Raw genomic sequence first — 21,136 nt, 5'->3', positions numbered from 1 at the left:
GGTGCTACTTCTGCTTCCTCTGTCACCTCAGGCACTGGTGTATACTCCCTCATTTCCACAATGTATCCCTTGATGTAGGCTCCACCGTCAAAGGCAGGTTTGCCCCAGGACAGAGACACAGAAGACTTTGTGTAATCTGTCACCTTGGGATGGTGTGGAGGTCCAGGTGGTGTTGTGGCATCACATGCTCTGTAGAACAGAGACAACTCGCTGAGGTCTCCGATACCAGCCTCATTCTCAGCAGCGACACGGAACTCATAGAAGTGATCTGTCATCAGGCCTATGACCTTGAAGTGGGTGTCAGTCAACTTTTGTCTGTTGCATTTTGTCCACCTTACACTGTCCTTGTCACGTTTTTCAAGATGATAACCTTGAATTTCAGCTCCCCCCATGTTTTCTGGAGCAGTCCAAGACAGAACCATAGAGTCCTTTGTGATCTGACTTGCTTCTGGAGTTCCAGGAGGACTAGGTGGCTTGTAAGGATTGCGTGCAATGATGGGTTCACTCTCGAGATAATCACCAATACCATATTTGTTTACTGCCCTGACTCTGAAAATGTACTCATTAGCTGGGAGTAAATTCATCACTTTGTGGTACAGAGACTTGACATTTGGTGCAACTACAGTCCAGGACAGTCTACTAGTCTCTCTCTTCTCCAAAACATAGTGCCTGATACTGGCTCCACCATCCATAGATGGCTCAGCCCAGGCAAGTACACACCTGTCAGCCATTACTCCAGTCACCTTAAAGGGTCCAGTGGGTGGACCTGGTTTATCAAGAACTTTAACAGTAATAGGGAAGGATTTTGTACCACCAAGATTTTTTAGAACAAGGTCGTAGTGGCCACCATCAAGTTTTGTGACATCCTTGATGGTCATGGCTGCACGTTTCTGTGTGGTTTTCACTTCAATGCGCAGGGCTTTCTCCATTTCTTTGCCCTCTTTCAGCCAGACAACATCGGGAATTGGTTTTCCATGAATGTCTGCATCAAGAAGCAAACTCTCTCCAGCATTGATAACAATTACATCCTTGTATTTAGGATCCATTGAAGCCCTTGGTGGTTCAATTTCATCAGTAGCAGTGATCGGTCCAGAGCTGTCAGATGGCTCACTGAAGACCCCGGCGGCATTTCTTGCAATAACTCTGAATTCATACTGCTCATTCTCTGTGAGGCCAGTGATGACATACTCAGTCTCAATTATATTGGTAAAGTTAGCTCTTACCCAGCGCCCATCAGGGGAGGAGAGATCTTTCCTTTCCACAATATATCCATTTACTTTGCTGCCACCATCATACTGAGGCTTGGTCCACTGAATTTTTATTAGATTCTTTGAAATAGATACAGCCTCAGGAGCACCAGGAGGATCACATGGGTCGCGAGCAACAAAAGACTCAGATACTTTGCTGCATCGGCCAACGCCAACAATATTTTCTGCATAGACTCTGAATTCATACCCAATACCCTCCTCAAGATTGCAGATCTTGAACTGGGTATCAGTGATAAGAGTCTTGTTCAGTTTGTTCCACAGGATGCTGCTTCGTTCCTTGCTTTCCAGATGGTAACCAATGACTGAACTTCCACCATCACTGACTGGCTCATTCCATTCAATGACCATCATTTCCTTAGTTGCAGATTTGACATATGGTGTTCCTGGAGGCCCTGGTGATTTGTATGGATATTGTACCACGATGGCCTTGGAGTCCAGTGACACGCCCTTTCCATATCTGTTTTCAGCTATTATTCTAAATTGGTATTCTGCGCCAGTCTTCAGCTTAGTTACTTTGAAAGCTGTTCTAGCCAGCTGTGTGGTAACTGCTTGCCATGTAGTGGTGGTGGTATCTCTCTTTTCCACTATGTAGTTCTTTACTTGGCATCCACCAGTGTACTCTGGTGGCTCCCAGGAAAGATGGACGAAGGTGTTGCTCACTTCAACAACTTTGACTGGACCTTTTGGTGGACCAGGCTTGTCAAGGATAATGACAGTTACGTCTTCAGTGACAGTGCCAACAGTACTGGTTGCAGTAATGGAGTATTTGCCAAAGTCCTCTTTGCATGCCTCAGTAATTTGAATTCCAGTTGTTGATGGAGTGTTATGTACATTAACTCTGGATGTCACCTTCAAAGACTGGTCATCCTTCATCCAAGTGACTTTAGGTTTGGGCCTACCAATCACAGGGAACTCCAGCTTAAGATCTTTTCCAGCTAATACACTGTAAGTGTTGAATTGCATCTTAATACTTGGTTCCATGGTCATGTCGCTTGCTATCACTGGTGCAGCAAGTGCCTTTGGCTCACTTTTTCCCTTTTCATTGAAAGCTATAATACGGAATTGGTATTCTGCTCCTGCTGTGAGGCCTGTAACAGTTCCCTCACATGTCTTTGTATTTGTTGCAACTCCCCACTTGTCTGTGCCTTTAGGGAGCATCTCAATCAGGTAGCCACCAATCCTACTGCCTCCGTCGTGCTCTGGTTTCTCCCATGCCAGTGTGGCGGTGGTTTTAGTAACATCAGTGAGGAAAACCTTTCCAACTGGCAGTGGTACCTCAGAGGCTTTGGAAGCAGTCTTTGTTTCAATAGCCTGGCCAACACCATATTCATTCTCAGCCATGACTCTGAAGTAGTACATAGCACCTTCAATTAAATTCTCAACTTTGAATGTAGTCTTGGTGCATTTTGTGGAAACATTTGCATATGCTTTCCTGGTTGATTCACGCTTATCAATAACATAGTTCTTGATTTTAGACCCTCCATCAATCAGTGGCGCTTCCCATACAAGAGTGACAGAATCTTTCTTGACATCTTGAACCACAAGTTTCTGTGGGGCCCCAGGCGTATCCAGGACTTTCACAGAAACAATCTCAGAAACAGAGCCACTGCTGTTTGTTAGGCTCAGGCTGTATTTTCCAGAGTCATTCCTATCACATGAGTCAATGGTCAGCTGTGTGAAGTTGACAGCCTTCTCCACCATAGTTCTTTCAGTTAGAGCTCCATCATCCTTTGTCCATTTAATCTCGGGTGTTGGTCTGCCTTTGAATGGAACATAGATTCTAACAGACCCACCAGCTTTCACAGTTATGCCCTTTCTCAGCTCTGAGTCAAGATGGATCTGTGGTGGGTCCACCCTTTCCTCTGGCTTACATGTACCAGAGAGAGCAGCTGGTTCACCAACTCCCAGTTTGTTTAGAGCACACACTTGAATCTTGTAGTCCTGACCCTCAGTCAGTTTTTTAATTTCATATTTGTTGACACGCAGGCCAGTAGGGGGAGTAACCATAGTCCATTCCTCCTCTTCAGCCTTGCATACTTCAACAATGTAACCTTGGATGGCAGTGCCGCCATCAGACAGAGGCTTACCCCATGAAACTGTGACAGACGTTTTTGTAGAGTCAATAACATTGACATATGCTGGGGGACCAGGTTTGTACTTGGGATCACTGGCCCTATAATATGAACTGGGAAGGCTTGGCTCTCCCACTCCAACTATGTTTTCAGCAGCCACTCTGAACTCATATTCATGGCCAGTGGTAAGCCCTGTAACCCTAAAGGAGAGATCAGTGACTTTCTGTCTGTTGCATCTGGTCCATTTAATTCCAGCTCTATCCTTCTTTTCAATTATGAAATTAGTAATCTCACTGCCTCCATCGCTCTCAGGGGCAGACCAAGTGATGGTCATGCCATCATGAGCAATGTTGGACACATCCTCAATGTGAGGTGAACCAGGTGGAACAAATGGAGTCCTCATAATCACTGCATTAGACTCCAGTGGCTCGCTGACACCATGACTGTTAACTGCCATGACACGGAACATGTACTCATTACCTTCCAGTAATTTTGTGACTTTGTAGCATGTAGTATCACAGCTGTTAGAAACAACAGTCCAAGCTAATCGACTCGTCTCTCTTCTTTCAATGATGTAATGTGTAATAGGACTACTTCCGTCATGTAGAGGGGCACGCCATGCCAGTGTGCATCTATCTTCAGCTATTCCAGTGACATGGAGGGGTCCTTCACACTGGCTAGGCCTATCCAGGACAACAACCTTGAAAGGAATCGTCTCACTGCCGGCTTCATTTGTCAACAGGAGAGTGTAAGTTCCACCATCGATTCTCACAGAGTCCTTTATGACAATCATAGCATGATTTTCTGTGTTTTTGATCTCTAGTTTGAGTGTATTCTCAACTAGCTTTTCATCTTTGAACCAATGGATTGTAGGCGGCGGCTTGCCACGGACATCCGAATCTAACTTGAATGTCTCTCCAGCATTGATGATGACAGTCTTGGTAAAAGCAGGGTCAATGGAGAATTTGGGTGCCTCTACCTTATCACTTGCAGTGATTGGTCCACTGTTGTATGATGGCTTGCTAACTGTGCCAACAGCATTTTTAGCAATGACTCTGAAGTCATACTGTGCATTTTCAGTCAGACCAGTAACAGTAAACTGGGTCTCAATTACATTAGTGAAGTTTGCCCTTACCCATCTGCCTTCTGGCAGATCACGCTTCTCTATTGTGTAGCCTGTGATGCTACTGCCACCGTCATATTCTGGTTTAGTCCACTGAATGACAATAGTATCTTTGGTCACATGGATTGCCTCTGGTGTGCCAGGAGGATCACATGGGTCACGAGCAACACAACCCTCTGAAACCTTACTGCTCCTGCCAATACCAACAATATTTTCTGCATAAACCCTGTATTCATACTCAGTACCCTCCTCCAAGGGATAACTCTTGAAAGTAGTCTCATGAATAAGTGTTTTGTTGATCTTGACCCAGAGAATACTATTCCTCTCTTTACGTTCAAGATGGTAGCCAAGAACAGGACTGCCTCCATCTGAGACGGGCTCATGCCACTCAACAACCTGGTGGTCCCTGGAGAGAGAAGCAATAAAAGGTGTGCCTGGCGGTCCCGGCTCTCTGTATGGGTACTGAGCAACTACAGCTGATGAATCCAGACCATGACTCTTACCATAACGGTTTTGGGCTATGATCCTAAACTGGTACTCAGCTCCAGTCTTCAGTCTTGCCACTTTGATGCTCGTTCTGGCACAATTGATGCTCACATTTTCCCATGTAGTTGTGGTAGTATCTCTCTTTTGAACAATGTAGTTTGAAATTTGGCATCCACCATTGTGTTTCGGTGGGTCCCATGAAAAAGTGACACTCTGTGTTGTGATTTCATCAAATCTCACAGGACCAGATGGGGGGCCAGGCTTGTCAAGCACAATGATTTCGACAGATGTTTCCTTCTTTCCAGCTGAGTTAGCAGCATTTATGCTATACATGCCACCATCATCACCTGCTGCTTCCTTGATACTTAGCGTTGTATGTGTTGGTGTATTGATAATGTTGATTCTGGTGGTAAATTTCAAAGGAGCTCCATCTTTAGACCATGAGATTGTCGGTTTAGGGCGTCCAAAGATGGGAATATCAATGTTCATGTCTTTGCCTACATGAACGCTGTAACTGCTGAATGCTGGGCGAACATCAGGCTCAAAGATCAAGTCTTTGGTCATCACTGGACCAGCAAGAACTTTGGGGTCACTCTTTCCCTTATCATTGATTGCTGTAATCCTAAACAGGTACTCGTCTCCTGGGTTTAGGTTGGAAACGGTAGCTTCCATTGTCTTAAATGTGTTTACGCCAGACCATTTTTCCTGGCCCTTCAGCTGTACCTCAAGCAAATACTGCACAACTCTGCTGCCACCATCATATTCTGGCCTCTCCCATGCCAAGGAGATGCTTGTTTTGGTCTGATCTGTAACACGCAGTTTCTTTGGAGACTGGGGCACCTCTGAAACCTTGAGAGGGTCAGCTGTTGCTGCAGGCAGGCCAACACCATAAGCATTCTCTGCAAGGACTCGGAAATAGTAACTGCACCCCTCCTGGAGTGACTCAATCTTCCATGTAAGAGCATGGCAGTTTGTTACAACAGATGCAAAAGTTTTACGTGTGCTTTCTCTCTTTTCAATTATATAGTTCTTGATCTTGGATCCACCATCCAACAGAGGTGGTTCCCATGCCAGTGTTACTGACTGGTTTGTAACTTCCTTCACTTTAAGATTAACGGGAGCACTGGGTGTGTCAAGTACACGGACAACAACAAATGCTGACTTGGTTCCACTGGAGTTCTCTGCCGTGACTGTGTATTTTCCACTGTCATATCTGCTCATTTTATCAATTACAAGTGACGTATAACTGCTGATTGTCTCAACCTGAGCAGTCTCTTTAAGGGCAACTTCATCTTTGTCCCACTTGATTGTAGGAGTGGGTCTTCCTTTAATGGGGATAAACAGTCTAAGTGAAGCTCCGGCTTTAATGTTTATAATCTTTCTCAGTTCTGGGTCGATGTCAAGGTCTGGCTCCTCTGTCCTATCTTGCGCAACAATACCTCCAGACACATCAGCATGCTCGCCAACTCCCACCTTGTTGATCGCACACACTCTAAACTTGTATGTCTGGTTTTCTTTCAGGGCTCCAACTTGAAATTTAGTTGTTTTTATGCCTGTTGGTGGTGTGCACATTTTCCAGTCCTCAGCAGGTGCATCTGCAGCAGCTCCTCCTGCATCCGTGGCTTCAGCTGGCACCGCTGGTTCTGTGGCAATGCAGCACTCAACAATATATCCCTGAATCTCACAGCCTCCATCACATACAGGCTTTCCCCATGACAAGGATACTGATGTTTTTGTTGTGTCAGTAACTTTTGGGTTGTGTGGTGGGCCAGGCTTGAAGATTGGATCAAGAGCTTTGCAGAATAGAGTTGGTGAGCTGGGCTCTCCAACACCAATAGCATTCTCAGCAGCAACTCTGAATTCATAAATATGGCTTTCCAGGAGTCCAGTAACTTTGAATGTTAAATCAGTGACTCTTTGTCTATTGCATCTAGTCCATCTTACGCCTTCCTTGTCATGCTTCTCAATTATGTATCCAGTAATAGGACTGCCACCATCTTCAGTAGGAGCCTCCCAGCTGAGCACCATTGAATCCTTTTTAATATATGATATATCTAGACTCTTGGGTGATCCAGGTGGCAAATATGGATCCTTGATTATCACAGGGGCAGAGTCAAGTGATGCACCAACTCCAAATCGGTTGACAGCACGGACTCTGAAGATGTATTCATCTTTTTCCAGGAGCTTGGTAACTTTTAGACATGTATTTTCCACTTTTGGGTCAACAACAGTCCAGACTAGTCTACTTGTCTCTCTCCTCTCAACGATGTAGTGAGAGATCTTGCTACCACCATCTTGCAGCGGTGGCTTCCAAGCAAGGCAGCAGCTGTCTTTGGTTATCCCTGTAATAACTAGAGGTCCTTGTGGTTCTCCAGGTTTATCCAAGACAACCACATTTACTTGTACAGCCTTTTCTCCTCCTGGATTTTTCAGCAGCAGAGTGTACTGGCCTCCATCTGAGAGTTTAGCTTCTTTCACAGATATAAAAGCTTTGGTGAGTGTATTCTTAATTTCTCTATGAATAGTGTTGCCCAGTTCCTGCTCTCCCTTCATCCAATGGATAGAGGGCAATGGTTTGCCATGGACATCTGCATCAATTTTGAAGTTGTCTCCGGCATTTACCACAACAGTCTGTGTGTACTCTGGGTCAATACTGATGCGTGGTGGTTCAATCTCATCCTTGGCAGTGATAGGACCAGTACTATAAGAGGGAAGACTGAAAACACCAGCAGCATTTCTGGCAATGACACGGAACTCGTACTGATTGTCCTGCACAAGTCCAGTTGCGACATATTCTGTCTCAATGACATTAGTGAAGTTAGCCTTCAGCCAACGTCCCTCAGGAAGCTCCTTTTTCTCCACAATGTAGCCAGTCACCTTTGCACCACCATCATATTCAGGCTTGGTCCAGACAATGGTCACAGAGTCCTTAGTGATCTTTGTTGCCTCTGGGGTACCAGGAGGATCACAAGGATCTCTAGCAATTACTCCTTCAGATACTTTGCTCACTTTGCCTATTCCAACAATGTTTTCTGCATAAACTCTGAATTCATACTCCATTCCTGGCTCCAGACCTGTAGTCTTGAAGGTTTGGTCAGTAATGAGGGACTTGTTCAGTTTGACCCATAGAATGCTGTTTCTCTCTTTCCGTTCAAGATGGTAGCCCAGGATAGTACTTCCACCGTCATTCACAGGTTCATTCCAGGCTACAACCATAGTGTCCTTGGTGCAGGCTGCAATGGATGGTGTTCCTGGGGGTCCTGGGAGCTTGTATGGGTACTGAGCCACAATGCATTCAGATAGAAGGGTTGGGCCCTTTCCATACCTGTTTTCAGCTGTGATTCTAAACTGATACTCGGAACCTGTCTTCAGTCTGCCAGCCTTAATTTTGGTTCTTGCTAGGTTGGCAGATACCACCATCCAGTTAGTGGTAGATGTGTCTCTCTTTTCCACAATGTAGTTTTTGATGGTGCAACCACCATCATACTCTGGTGGATTCCAGGAGACGGTTACACTATCAGAAGTAACCTCCTCAACCTTAACTGGACCACTAGGCTGGCCAGGTTTGTCAAGAACAACAATGCCAATATTTGCTGTTGTCTCTCCTGCTGTGTTAGTGAGCGTAATAAGATACTGTCCAACATCATCTTTAGTAGCTTCTTTAATGCTAAGGTTCAGCATTGTTTCTGTGGCACCAAAGTTAACCCTGGTAGTTCTCTTTAAAGGCTGACCGTCTTTAACCCAAGAGACAGCTGCTTTGGGACGTGCAACAAATGGAATATCCACTGTCAGATCTTCTCCAGCCAAAACACTGAATGTGTTGAACAAAATCTTGGCAACAGGTGCAATCACAAGATCTTTTACTATCACTGGGACACCAATTTGACGAGGGTCACTTGTTCCCTTCTCATTTTTAGCTGCTACACGGAACATGTACTCTTCACCTGCATTTAGTCCACTGATAGTAGCTTCTGTTTCTTTTACAATCATAGCCTGGGTCCACTTATCAACACCCTTAGGCTGGACCTCAACAACATAACAGCCCACTCTGCTGCCACCATCATGTTCTGGCTTCTCCCAACACAGTGTGACACTGTTTTTAGTAACATCCTTAAGAGTGATTTTACCAGGTGGCTGGGGTTTCTCTGACACTTTAACTGATTCACCAGTCTCAATAGGCAAGCCAATGCCGTATTCATTTTCAGCCAAAACTCTGAAGTAATAGTTGCATCCCTCAAGGAGCTGGTCAACTATGAAGGTGGTATTGTGGCAGTTAGCATTAACTGTGGCATATGCTTTCCTTGTAGACTCACGCTTTTCAACAATATAGTTCTTTATCTTGACTCCACCATTGTTCACTGGTGGATCCCAAATTAGAGTGACGGCTTCATTTGTGACAGCAGTAATCTTCAGATTTTGTGGAGCACTTGGTGTGTCAAGAACCCTGACTTGGACTGTAACTGTCTTAGAGCCAGAGCTGTTTTCAACAGTAAGACTATATTTTCCACTGTCAAATCTGTTTACATTTTCAATTACAAGAGATGTGTATGATGTTGTGCTGTCAGTGGTTGCCCTATCCACAGGCTCCCCATCATCCTTGGTCCATTTAGCCTGAGGAGCTGGCCTGCCTCTGATAGGCACAAACAGTCTGAGAGAACAGCAAGCTCGAAGAGTGACCACTTTACGAAGTTCTGCATCTAAATCAATCTCAGGTGGGAGGAGTCTGTCCTCTGCCTTGGGACTTCCAGGTACAGATGCTGCCTCTCCAATTCCTTCACTGTTGACGGCAGAGATATTTATCTTGTACTCCTGGTTCTCTTTCAGATTGATAATAGTAAAAGAGGTTGCAAGGAGACCTTCTTTGGGTGTCACAATGGTCCATTCCTCTTCTTCCTCCTTTTCAGATGGGATGCATGTCTCCACAATGTAGCCAGTGATTTCAGAGCCACCATCATATACAGGTTTGTTCCAGGCAACAGTAATTGAAGACTTGGTTGTGTCCAAGATTCTGGGGTTGCATGGAGCGCCTGGTTGGTACAACGCATCACTGGCCTTGTAGAATGGACTTGAAGCACTTGGTGCACTCACTCCAGCAACATTCACTGCAGTTATTCTGAATTCATATTCATGTCCAGGAACAAGGCCAGTAGCCTTGAACTGTAGATCTTTGACCTTCCTCTTGTTGCATTTGACCCAACGAAGGCCTATTCTGTCTTTCCTTTCAATATTGTAGGTGGTAATAGGTGTTCCACCATCACTCTTTGGTGCTTGCCACATAAGGACCATTGAATCTTTAGTGATAGCTGTTACCTCAGGATTCTCTGGAGGATCTGGAATAACGTACGGATTTTCTGCAATAGTGGGTTCTGATTCGAGAGCCTCACCAAGTCCATATTTGTTCATTGCCATAACTCTGAAGATGTATTCATTTCCTTTGAGAAGTTTGGTCACTTTGTGTTCAGTAACTTGAAGGTCTGAAACCACATTGGTCCAAACCAGTCTGCTTGATTCACGTTTCTCAATCACGTATCCTTCAATCTTGGCACCGCCATCATCTGCTGGTGGAGCCCAAGTAAGCACACAGTTGTCCGCTGTTACATCGGACACTTTAAGAGGTCCAACTGGTGGTCCAGGTCTGTCAAGCACCTTAACATTAAAGATGTGCTTTGCAAAACCACCAACATTTGTGGCAGTCAAAACAAATTCTCCACCATCTGATCTGATAGAGTCCTTGTTGGTCAGAGTAGTTGTCAGTTCAGTGAACCTAACCTCCAGTTTCAGTGTGTTCTCAATTTCTTTTCCGTTCTTGGTCCAAACCATAGATGGGGTTGGTTGACCAGCAATATCAGCATCAAGCTTGAAGGACTCTCCAGCCTTCAGCAGAACAACATCCTTATAGATGGCATCAACCATAATGCGTGGTTCAACGATGTCATCTTTGCAGGTAATTGGGTCTGAAGGGTCAGAGGGCATGCTCACTGCTCCTGCTGAGTTTCTGGCTATGACACGGAACTCATAGGAGGTGTCCTGAGTCAGTCCACTGACAGTGAATGTTGTTTCTATGATGTTTGTGAAGTTAGCTCTTAACCAGCGACCAGCAGGCAGCTCTCGCTTCTCCACTGTGTAGCCAGTAATTTTAAAACCACCATCATACTCAGGTTTTGTCCACTGGATGGTGATGACATTCTTGTTAACAAATATTGGCACAGGCTGACCTGGTGGGTCTACAGGGTCCAAGGCAAGTATTGCTTCCGAAGCCTTGCTGGGTTTGCCGATTCCAGCCATGTTTTCAGCAATGACGCGGAACTCATATGCAACTCCATCTTCAAGTCCTGTGGACTTAAAGATATTTCCTTTCACAATACCCTTGCTGATACTATGCCACACAATGCTGCTCCTTTCTTTCCTCTCAACATGATAACCAATTACTTCGTTTCCACCATCATTCACAGGCTCATTCCAGCCAATTGTTATTGAGTCCTTGGTAAAGGCAACAACACTGGGAGTACCAGGTGGTCCAGGTGCTTTGAATGGATATGCAGCCACTACTGCCTCTGAGGTGATGGGAGGTCCAACACCATATCTATTTTTAGCCTTTATTCTGAATTGGTACTCTGATCCGGTAGTTAGCCGAATTGCTTTAAACATTGTGCGTATGACAGTAGAAGACAGCTCGGTCCATGTTTGGGTGGTGGTGTCTCTAATCTCAACTATGTAGTTGTTAATGGGAACGCCCCCATCATTCTCAGGAGTTTCCCATGAAAAGACGCAGTAGGTACGAGATATTTCCACTATCTTAACTGGACCTTTGGGTGGCCCAGGTATGTCATGTATCTTGATGATGATGTTGTCTGTCACAGATCCAACAATGTTCTTTCCTGTCATGGTATACACACCGCTGTCACCTCTTACGCATTCATTGATACTGAGAATAACCGTAGCAGCAGTAGTTTCTATGTTGATTCTCTGAGTGAGCTTCAGGGCAGCTCCATCTTTCTGCCAAGAGACTGTCGGTCTAGGACGTCCCATAACTGGAATTTCAACCTTGATGTCATCTCCTGCCTTGGCAATAATAGTCTTCTGACAAACACCACGCAGGTCGAACTCGGGGAGAGAAGTAGAATCCCTGACAATGATAGGTTTACTCTCACGTGGAAGACTTCTACCAGAATGGTTGACAGCCATGACTCGGAAAATGTACTCCTCACTCTCATTGAGGTTCTTCACTGTGAAGTCCATGTTCTTGACTGTTGTAACATGGGCCCACTGGTCAGTTCCCTTCTTCTGAGCCTCCAGGACATATCCTGTAATTCTGCTTCCACCATCATGCTTGGGTTTGGTCCATCCCAGGCTTACAGAGTTCTTTGTAATATCAGTGGGAACAATGCTCTCCGGAGGAGTTGGTGCCTGGGATGCACGAACTGGATCAGCTGTTTCCACTGCTTCTCCAATTCCATATTCATTCTCAGCAGATACTCTGAAGTAGTACTCGCAACCTTCACCCAGCTCACCAATTCTGACTGAAGTAGTGGGACATTTTGTAATAGCAGTAGCAAATGCCTTGCGTGTTGATTCCCTCTTCTCAATGATATAGTTTGTGATCTTGGCTCCTCCGTCAATGAGGGGCATCTCCCACTGAAGTGTAATACTTTCCTTATCAATTTTAATGGGTTTTAGGTTGAGTGGAGGTCCAGGTGAATCCAGAACTCTCACATTGATGTCAGCAGTCTTCTTTCCAGCTGAGTTTTCAAGGGTAAGCTCATATTTTCCAGCATCAATCCTTGAACTCTCAGGAATGAGCAGCATTGTGAATGACTCTGTGCTGTCAATGACTGCACGTGGAATAGCGCCACCCTCTTTGGTCCAAGTAGCTGTAGGTGATGGCCGACCCTTGATTGGCACAAAGAGCCGAATGGAGCAGCCAGCTCTAACAACAAGGGTTCTTCTCAGCTCAATATCCAGCTCCAAATCAGGTTCAGCTGCATGTTCCACAATCTCAACCAGTTCTTGAGTTTCAGCAGGTTCACCTGCCCCCTTAACATTTACAGCACTGATCCTGAAGTGATATTTGGCACCAGTTTCCAACCCAGGAACGACAAATTCTGTGATCCTCAGTGGAGATGATGGGGTATCCTTAATCCACTCTTCTGTTCCCTCCTTTTTGTGCTCAATCACATACCCAGTGACTTCAAGTCCACCATTATCTAGAGGCTTTCCCCAGTTCAGGGTAGCAGTGGTCTTAGTTGTTTCTGTAACTCTTGGATTCACTGGAGGTCCTGGGACATCTAATAGAAAAAAGACAAGATTGGTAAGTGTCTAAACAAAGAATAATTGAACTACTGTTGGAAGTATCTTTATATGCAAAATCACATTGGTGTTGAATAAAGCTGGACTGCATGTTTTTTTTTTGTTTTTTTTTTTACTTACAGGCAGCAATTATAGTTTTGACCGGCATAGATGGTTCACTTGGTTCCCCAAAACCGGCGATGTTCTCAGCAAGTACTCGGAACTCGTATTCCACTCCCTTAGTGAGACCCGTAACTTCGTAGCTGAGTTCAGCGATGGATTTCTTGGATGCCCGTACCCACCGCATACCTTTCTTTTCCTTCTTTTCAACACAGTAACCAACAATGTCACTTCCTCCATCCTCAGTAGGTCTTCTCCAGGTCACAGTTACACAATGTCCATCAACTTTCTCCACCTCTGGTTTAGATGGTGGGCCAGGGGGACCTACAGACAAATAGATAAACAAACAAATAAAAAATAAACAGGAATCTAAAAAAAATGTTTCTGATGCACTCAAGAACACAGAATACACACCAAATCTATCAACCATCTTGGCGGCTTCAGAGTGTGATGGCTCACTGGCACCATACTGGTTAACAGCAGAGACTCTGAAGAAGTACTCGTTGCCCTGGATGAGCTTGTGGGCCACATAGTGACAGTCAATGACCTTCTCCTCCAACACGGTCCAGAGCAGGCGGCTTGTCTCTCTCTTCTCTAGGGTGTAGTATTTGATAGGAGAGCCTCCATCCTCGGCAGGGGCTGTCCATGTGAGAGTCACCTTTTCTGATGAAATGCCGCTGCATTCAATGGGTCCCGGAGCACTAGGAACATCTAAAACCTTGACCTTGACAGTTTCCTCTTTTACACCGAAGGGGTTGCTGGCAGTGATGGTGTACTCTCCAGAGTCCTTCCTGCCTGCATACTTTACAGACAGAGTGGAGGACGTTGCAGTGGTTTCAATATGAACAAGGTCAGAGGGTTTGAAGTACTTCCCTCCCTTTGACCAGCATGAGGTCGGTGCAGGTTTGCCTAAAATACTCGTGGCAGTGATGACAATAGTGTCACCAGCTCGGACGGTCAGACCCTCCATCACCTGAGCATCAATAGTAATGGTTGGTGCAGCTGTTGGAGAAAATATGACATATTTAACTTTTCATGTTGCATCTATCTAACCAAAAATCTTCACAATATACATTATATGTACACATCTTCATCTCACCATATTCATCTCTGCAAATGATGGTGTCCGTCTGCTCGGAGGGTGGGCTGAGGGCACCAGCAGCATTCTTTGCCCTGATCCTGAACTCATATTTGCATCCTTCTTGCAGGTCAGCAACAGTGAAGGCTGGATCCACAACATTCACATTGTTGGCTTTCACCCAGATCTTTGAAGGCAGGTCTCGTTTCTCAACGATGTAGCCGGTCAGTCTGTGGCCGCCATCAAACTGAGGCTCAGTCCACTTGAGGGTCACACTGCTTCTGGAGATGCTGATTACATCTGGCTTACCAGGTGCATCTATTGACACAGGTAGAAATCATGAAGACACTATTGCATAAAGCTTCAGCATTAAAACCCACGGACACTCTGAGCCTTTTGAACTCACCAATGGGATCCAAAGCCACCTGTGGATCGGTGGGAGCGCTCGGCCTGCCGATGCCAGCCAAGTTGATTGCCATTACTCTGAACTCATACTCCAGACCTTCGGTCAGCCCAGTTACCTTGTGTTCCTTCATCCTCAAGGCAGCTGGACTGGCCCTCTTCCACAACATGCTGTTCCTCTCCTTGAACTCGGCATGGTAACCTGAACGTTGCATCAAGGAGAGCAAAAGCAAAATCCACAGTGAGCTAATGTCACACACACTTAAAATGAAAACGTTGGCTGTCAGAAAAAATGCACATATAACAAGTTAACTGTTTCAGATTCCACCTGTGATGGGAGATCCTCCAGTCTTCCTGGGATCAGACCAAACCAAGTAGGCAGAGTCATGGCGCATGCTCATGATCTCAGGAGGAGCGGGTGCATCTGGAACATCTGCAGAACAGCAAGAAACAGTGTTTGGATTAGCACTAAACCAAAGCTTAACGTATATACAGAACAAGTACTTACTGAATGGATGTTTGGCTACGATGGGGTCAGACTTGAGTCCTTCTCCAATGCCATACTTGTTCTCAGCACAGACTCTGAATATATACTCTGTTCCCTCATGAAGGCCTGTCACCCGCATGCTATTCGTCTCCACAGTGGAGGACACAGTCACCCACATGTTGGTGATGGAGTCCCTCTTTTCCAGAATGTAGTTGGTAATCTCTGAGCCACCGTCATCCTTAGGAACACCCCACTTCAGTGTCGCCCCATCAGCAGTCACATCTTTGAACTTAATTGAGCCAGCTGGGATGCCAGGTTTCCCCACCACCCTAAAATGAGATGGAGGAAACATTTTCACCTTGGCTTTTATTTCTATGTAGCTGTATAGATATGACTGGTACTAACAAACCATGGTACACCGGCCTAACCTGATGAAGATGGTCGACTCCTTGCTGCCAGCACTGTTTCTCAAGGTGATGGTGTACTTAGAAGCATCAGTCCGCTGGCAGTCTCTGATCAAGAGGGTGGTGTTTACTGCGGATGACTCTGCACACACTCGGCCAGTGTCTGTCAGGTCCTCGTCATCCCCCTTCTTCCAGGAGACCTTGGGAGTAGGTTTGCCAATGATAGGGATCTTCAGACGGACGGTGCTGCCCTCTTTGGCAATGTAGCACATGTTGGGCAGCTCTCTTAGGTCACAGGTAGGATAAACTTTGAATGGAAGAAAACATATTTTACAACTCCTCTTCAAACATTGCATGCTTATTGTACAATTTCTTTGAATGGAAGGTCCATAAACTTGTAGACTTACTGATCTGGTCCTTAGCGACCACTGTCAGGTCTTTGGCAGAGCTCTCTCCTGAGTCATTTACAGCTTTGACGCGGTAGGTGTACTCTCTGCCCTCCACCAGGTCCTTGGCACTATACTGCATATTCTTGGACCTCATGAGCTCTTTGTATTTATCTTCCCCATTGAGAACCTCCAGCACATAGCAGGTAATACGACTGCCACCATCAGTCAGGGGTTTCTTCCAGCTTAGAGTGCAAGAGTCCTTGGTCACCAGCAGGGTCTTGAAGTCCATGACTGGTCCAGGCTCCTCTGCAAAAACGGCAAAATAATTGGTGTGAATTAGATTTACGAGAATACAAAACGAGTTCAAAAGGAAGATGTTTTGATCTCTATGAAACACACCTGTAGCTCTAACTGAGTCGGCCGTCTCGCAGCACTCTCCAGCACCAAGCTGGTTTATGGCTGACACTCTGAAGCAGTAGGACCGTCCGGCATCCAGGTCTGGAACCTTGAATGATGTAGTTTTGCAGTTGTTTGAGACAATGGACCAGGCCTTTCTCTCAGTGTCACGCTTCTCCACTATGTAGTGGGTCACTTCGAAGCCACCATCAATCAGAGGAGCATCCCAAAGGAGGGAAGCACTGTCCTTGGAAGTCTCTTTCACCATCAGGTTTACTGGGGGTCCAGGAGTGTCTGAAAAAATACAGAAATATGACTTTAACCTGTATTGAGTAAAGAACAACGAAGAAACAGAGATGAACAAATTCATTACTGTTTGTGTTACAATAAAAAATCTAATATTTTACTAACCAAAAACTTTAACAACAATGGTGTACATCTTCATGCCAGCAGAGCTTTCCAGATTCAAAATGTATTTGCCAGCATCGTATCTGTTGACTTTTTCCACCAGAACCAGGGTGTCTGTGCCGCTGGATTTGATAACAATGCCCTGACGATCTTTGATGTTGGTGTTCATCTTTGCCCAGATGACCTTGGGGGTGGGACGACCCTTGATGGTGGCCTGCAGTCTCATGGTAGCACCAGCCTGCAGCTCCAAGACTTCCTTCAGCTCGGCACTGAGCTCTGCTTCCGGAGGGACTGAGTGAAAATGCAGAGGACAGATGCATGAATGACAGCTGCCTTTTCCAGGGTTTGACTAGTTTCACAGAAGAATCCAAGCTTGTATGTTTTATCTAAACTGCTATGTTGATGAGACTTTGTTCTGCTTAAATCATTCATGACAGTTAAAGCGACTGCAGCTCAGTGAACTCATACCGATGATGTCCTTGGCGACATGTGTGCCTGGTACTTCAAGCGCCTCGCCGAAGCCCACTTTGTTAACAGCGGTGATGCGACACTGGTACTCTGCCTTGTCGATGAGGTTCTGAATTATGTAGTTGGTCTCCTGCAGATTCCTGGGGACATTGCAGCGGATCCAGTCCTTGGTGTTGGTCCTCTTGCATTCCACCAGGTAGCCAATGATGGGGCTTCCACCATTGTTTGCAGGGGCAGTCCAAGTGAGACTGATGGTGCTGTTGGTGGTGTCAGTTACACTGGGGTTCACAACAGGTCCAGGAGGAGCTGGAAAATAACACAATGATCCAGGTTAGATGGCTGGCAGCAACAAAAATAGAGTTTTTAGAAAAAGTGATATCTGGACTCACTAATGGGATTTTGTGCAGTGGCTCCAGCTGATGCTTCACTGGGTTTGCCGTTCCCAGCCACATTAACTGCGATGACTCGGAACTCATATTCCACTCCTTCTGTCAATCCTGTTACTTCCAGCGTTCGTTCTGTCATTGGCTTCCTGTTCATCTTGGTCCAGTTCATCTCTTTGGCCTCTTTCTTTTCCAGCATGTAGCCTAGAATGGTGGACTTTCCGTCATCGGCAGGCTCCTTCCAGCTCACAGTCATATGGTCTTTGGTCACATTGGTGATCACAGGAGCTTCACAGGGGCCGGGAACCGCTGAAATAGACATCAGAGGAAACATCCATGTTTAAAAATGCATTTCAGGTTGGAAACTAATGAAAAAGTGACTCATTCTGTCAGGAGGCATGTTCGGAGAAGAAATCCCACAGTAAACCGGTGCTTGTCCTTTACCGTCTGCTTCAAACTACCACTGAATCTGCTGGTGACTCACTGTATGGGTTCTTGGCGATGACAGGGTTGGTGATGAGGGGGTCTCCAACTCCCCAGTTGTTCTCAGCACGGATTCTGAACTGGTACTCATGACCCTCAATTAGCTTTTCCACATTGAACTCAAGGATGTCACCCTTGATCTTGGCTGAAACCTGGGCCCAGTTAGCTCTGCTGGTTTCACGCTTGTCTATGATGTAGTTGTTGATGGCGGCGCCACCATCTTTCAGAGGAGGCTCCCAGGACAGCTTGATACTGGTAGCAAACACCTCAACATATTTGGCACCGGCAGGAGGGCCAGGCACATCTAAGGAGAAACAAAGCCGGTGTTCATGCTCATGTAGAATTCAGCATGAATCCAAACTTGGTGGAGTTTCAGTAACTATCCCAACCAAAAGTGGAAGTGCTCACCTAGGACGTTAACCTCAATCTCTGCAGTCTTGGAGCCGCTGGCATTCTCAGCCAACACCGTGTAGATCCCTGTGTGCTCTTTGGTGACAGCGGCCATCTCCAGCTGGAAGTGATGCCTCTGATGGCTGATGACCTGGCCCTCACTTGACTTCAGGTTGTCATCACCTCTCTTCCATGTGACTTTGGGCATGGGCTTACCGAACACCTCAGCTTCCAGGAGGACTGTGCTTCCAGCCTTGACCTTGAAACCCTTCTGCATCCTGGCATTAAGCTCCAGTCTTGGAGGTACTGTGTTTAAAGAAGATGAAATTCAAAATGACCCTGTACAGACTAATCCAGGACACTCCCTGGTTTTTCAGATTGGCTAACAGAGTGTGAAAACCTCTCACCATTCTCAGCACAGACCAGGACTGGGTCTGTGGGCTCTGAGGGCTTGCTCATGTTGACAGCAGTTTTGGCAATGACTCTGAACTGGTACTGAAGGTCACTCTCCAGGCCAATCACTGTATACTCCTCCCTTGGGACATTTTGACTGCTGGTGTTGCAGCGTGTCCAAGTGTCTCCAGGCACCCGCATGGCCTCCACGTAGTAGCCTATGATCTTGCTTCCACCATCGTTCTTTGGTCGTGCCCAAACCAGGGTGACAGAGTTTTTGGTTACATCCAGGATCTCAGGTTTACCTGGAGTGTCTGTGGTACAAAGAGACAAGAGGGTCACCATAAGCAAAACTTTTCAGTACAACACAACAAGGTCGCAGCTGCTGGTGTAAAACGTACCAACAGGGGATCTGGCTGTCACAAAGTCGGTCTTCTTGCTTGGTTTGCCCTGACCAGCGCGGTTGATGGCAGACACTCTGAATGTATATTCCAGGCCCTCAATGAGGCCAGCACATGGGTACTCAGTAGTGCGGACGACAGTGTCGTTGGCCTTCACCCACAGAAGACTGTTCCTCTCCTTTCGCTCTATGTAGTACCCGGTGACGGGGCTGCCGCCATCGCTCTCTGGCTTATCCCAAGCAACAAACATGCAGTCCTTGTTGGTCTTGTTGATGCGACAGTTGAGAGGCTCACTGGGAACATCTATTGACAAAATACAAATTAAATACAATATGCTGCAAAAGGCACAAATTTGCATGAACATGAACTCACATTTGTGGCAAGCCGAGGCGAACACAAGGTGACCTACACTTACCGAACGGGAACTTGGCAACCATCCTGTCAGACTGAACGGGGTCTGACACACCGAAGCGGTTCTCAGCCCTGATACGGAACACATACTCCTTCCTAGGAATAAGCTTTCCCAACCTGCAGCTGGTCTTTGAGCATGAAGAGACGGCTGTCACCCAGTCACCCCTGCTCACATCACATTTCTCAACCACATAGTTGGTGATGTTGCTGCCCCCATCCTCCAGGGGTTTATTCCAGGACAGGGAGCAAGCATCAGAGTCAATGTCACTGATCTCCACAGGACCTTCAGGAGGACCAGGGATGTCTGAAATACATAGAAAGGTAAGCTGAATCCTGTTCGTTCTATATAGTAGAGAACCAAACTTTTTCATTTAATCCAGAATGAAACACACCTCTGATGACAATCTTTAAGCTTTGTGACACCTTTGCAGAGCTGTTCTCGGCTACAAGGCTGTACTCTCCACTGTCAGTCCTTGACACATCCTTGATGATCAGGACACACAAGTTGCCCGACTGGTGCACAGCCAGACGGCTGGATGGGACCACTGCATCCTCACCACGCATCCACTTACAGGTTGGGGCGGGTTTCCCTGAAACTAGCGCTTCAACTCGGAGCTTGGCTCCAGCTCTAGCGCCCGCTGTCTCAGGCATAACAATCTTTGGCTCCACTGTGGGTCAGGGCATGAAAATCTGGCTTATGACATTTTTTAAACTGACATGATATCATACATTATTCCTTGGACTAAACTGTGCTGTTGTTATAATAAGATCATGAGCTAAGTGGATATAAATCTTCTGTCATGGAACAATGAGCACGTGTGATAACATACCCATCTGTTCCTTGATCTCAACCGCCTCCCTGGTCTCGGTGAACGAGCTCATGCCCATCATGTTCTTGGCAGCCACCCTGAACTTATATCTCTTGCCTTCCTTGAGCCCACTAACACTGATAGTCAGACCTTTCACTGTTGTGTAGGCGTTCCATTCTTCCTTCACAGGTTCTGCTTCCTCTTCCTCCTCTACCACTGGAGGTGGTGGAGGTGGTGGAGGTGGGGGAGCTTCCTCTCCTTCAGGGACCTGTGTTTTAGCCATATTTGAAGATTGCAGGTTAATAAGTGATACTCAGTAATACCCAAGTCTGAACTGTATCTACAGATGGATGTGAAATGACTGTCAGGTTAGTTTTTAAGCACATTCAATACATCACAAAAATTTAACCAAAGAAAGACTTTTTGATGGATGCATCCAGAGAAGAACCAGTTTGGTTGCAAACCTCCACAGGTGCCGG

At 46.1% G+C, this 21,136-nt stretch overlaps 1 protein-coding gene across 1 annotated transcript in view; it reads right to left on the bottom strand.

The window, feature by feature from the left end:
* LOC121650515 (titin-like) overlaps window positions 1-21,136 on the bottom strand; it is a 202,438-nt gene that overhangs the window by 31,328 nt on the left and 149,974 nt on the right. The window contains 20 exon segments of the mRNA XM_042002069.1: window positions 44-13,234; window positions 13,377-13,679; window positions 13,770-14,357; window positions 14,455-14,751; window positions 14,840-15,037; window positions 15,164-15,268; window positions 15,344-15,651; window positions 15,751-16,033; window positions 16,134-16,421; window positions 16,515-16,805; window positions 16,923-17,210; window positions 17,388-17,693; window positions 17,777-18,079; window positions 18,255-18,557; window positions 18,662-18,949; window positions 19,051-19,350; window positions 19,438-19,740; window positions 19,853-20,152; window positions 20,241-20,516; window positions 20,679-20,856. Coding sequence (XP_041858003.1) covers window positions 44-13,234; window positions 13,377-13,679; window positions 13,770-14,357; window positions 14,455-14,751; window positions 14,840-15,037; window positions 15,164-15,268; window positions 15,344-15,651; window positions 15,751-16,033; window positions 16,134-16,421; window positions 16,515-16,805; window positions 16,923-17,210; window positions 17,388-17,693; window positions 17,777-18,079; window positions 18,255-18,557; window positions 18,662-18,949; window positions 19,051-19,350; window positions 19,438-19,740; window positions 19,853-20,152; window positions 20,241-20,516; window positions 20,679-20,856 — 18,697 coding nt within the window.

The sequence above is a fragment of the Melanotaenia boesemani genome, chromosome 12, assembly GCF_017639745.1.
Source record: "Melanotaenia boesemani isolate fMelBoe1 chromosome 12, fMelBoe1.pri, whole genome shotgun sequence".
Classification (NCBI taxonomy): Eukaryota; Metazoa; Chordata; class Actinopteri; order Atheriniformes; family Melanotaeniidae; genus Melanotaenia; species Melanotaenia boesemani.
The sequence above is the reverse complement of the archived record's forward strand: the minus strand, read 5'-3'. Positions and strand labels throughout refer to the sequence as shown.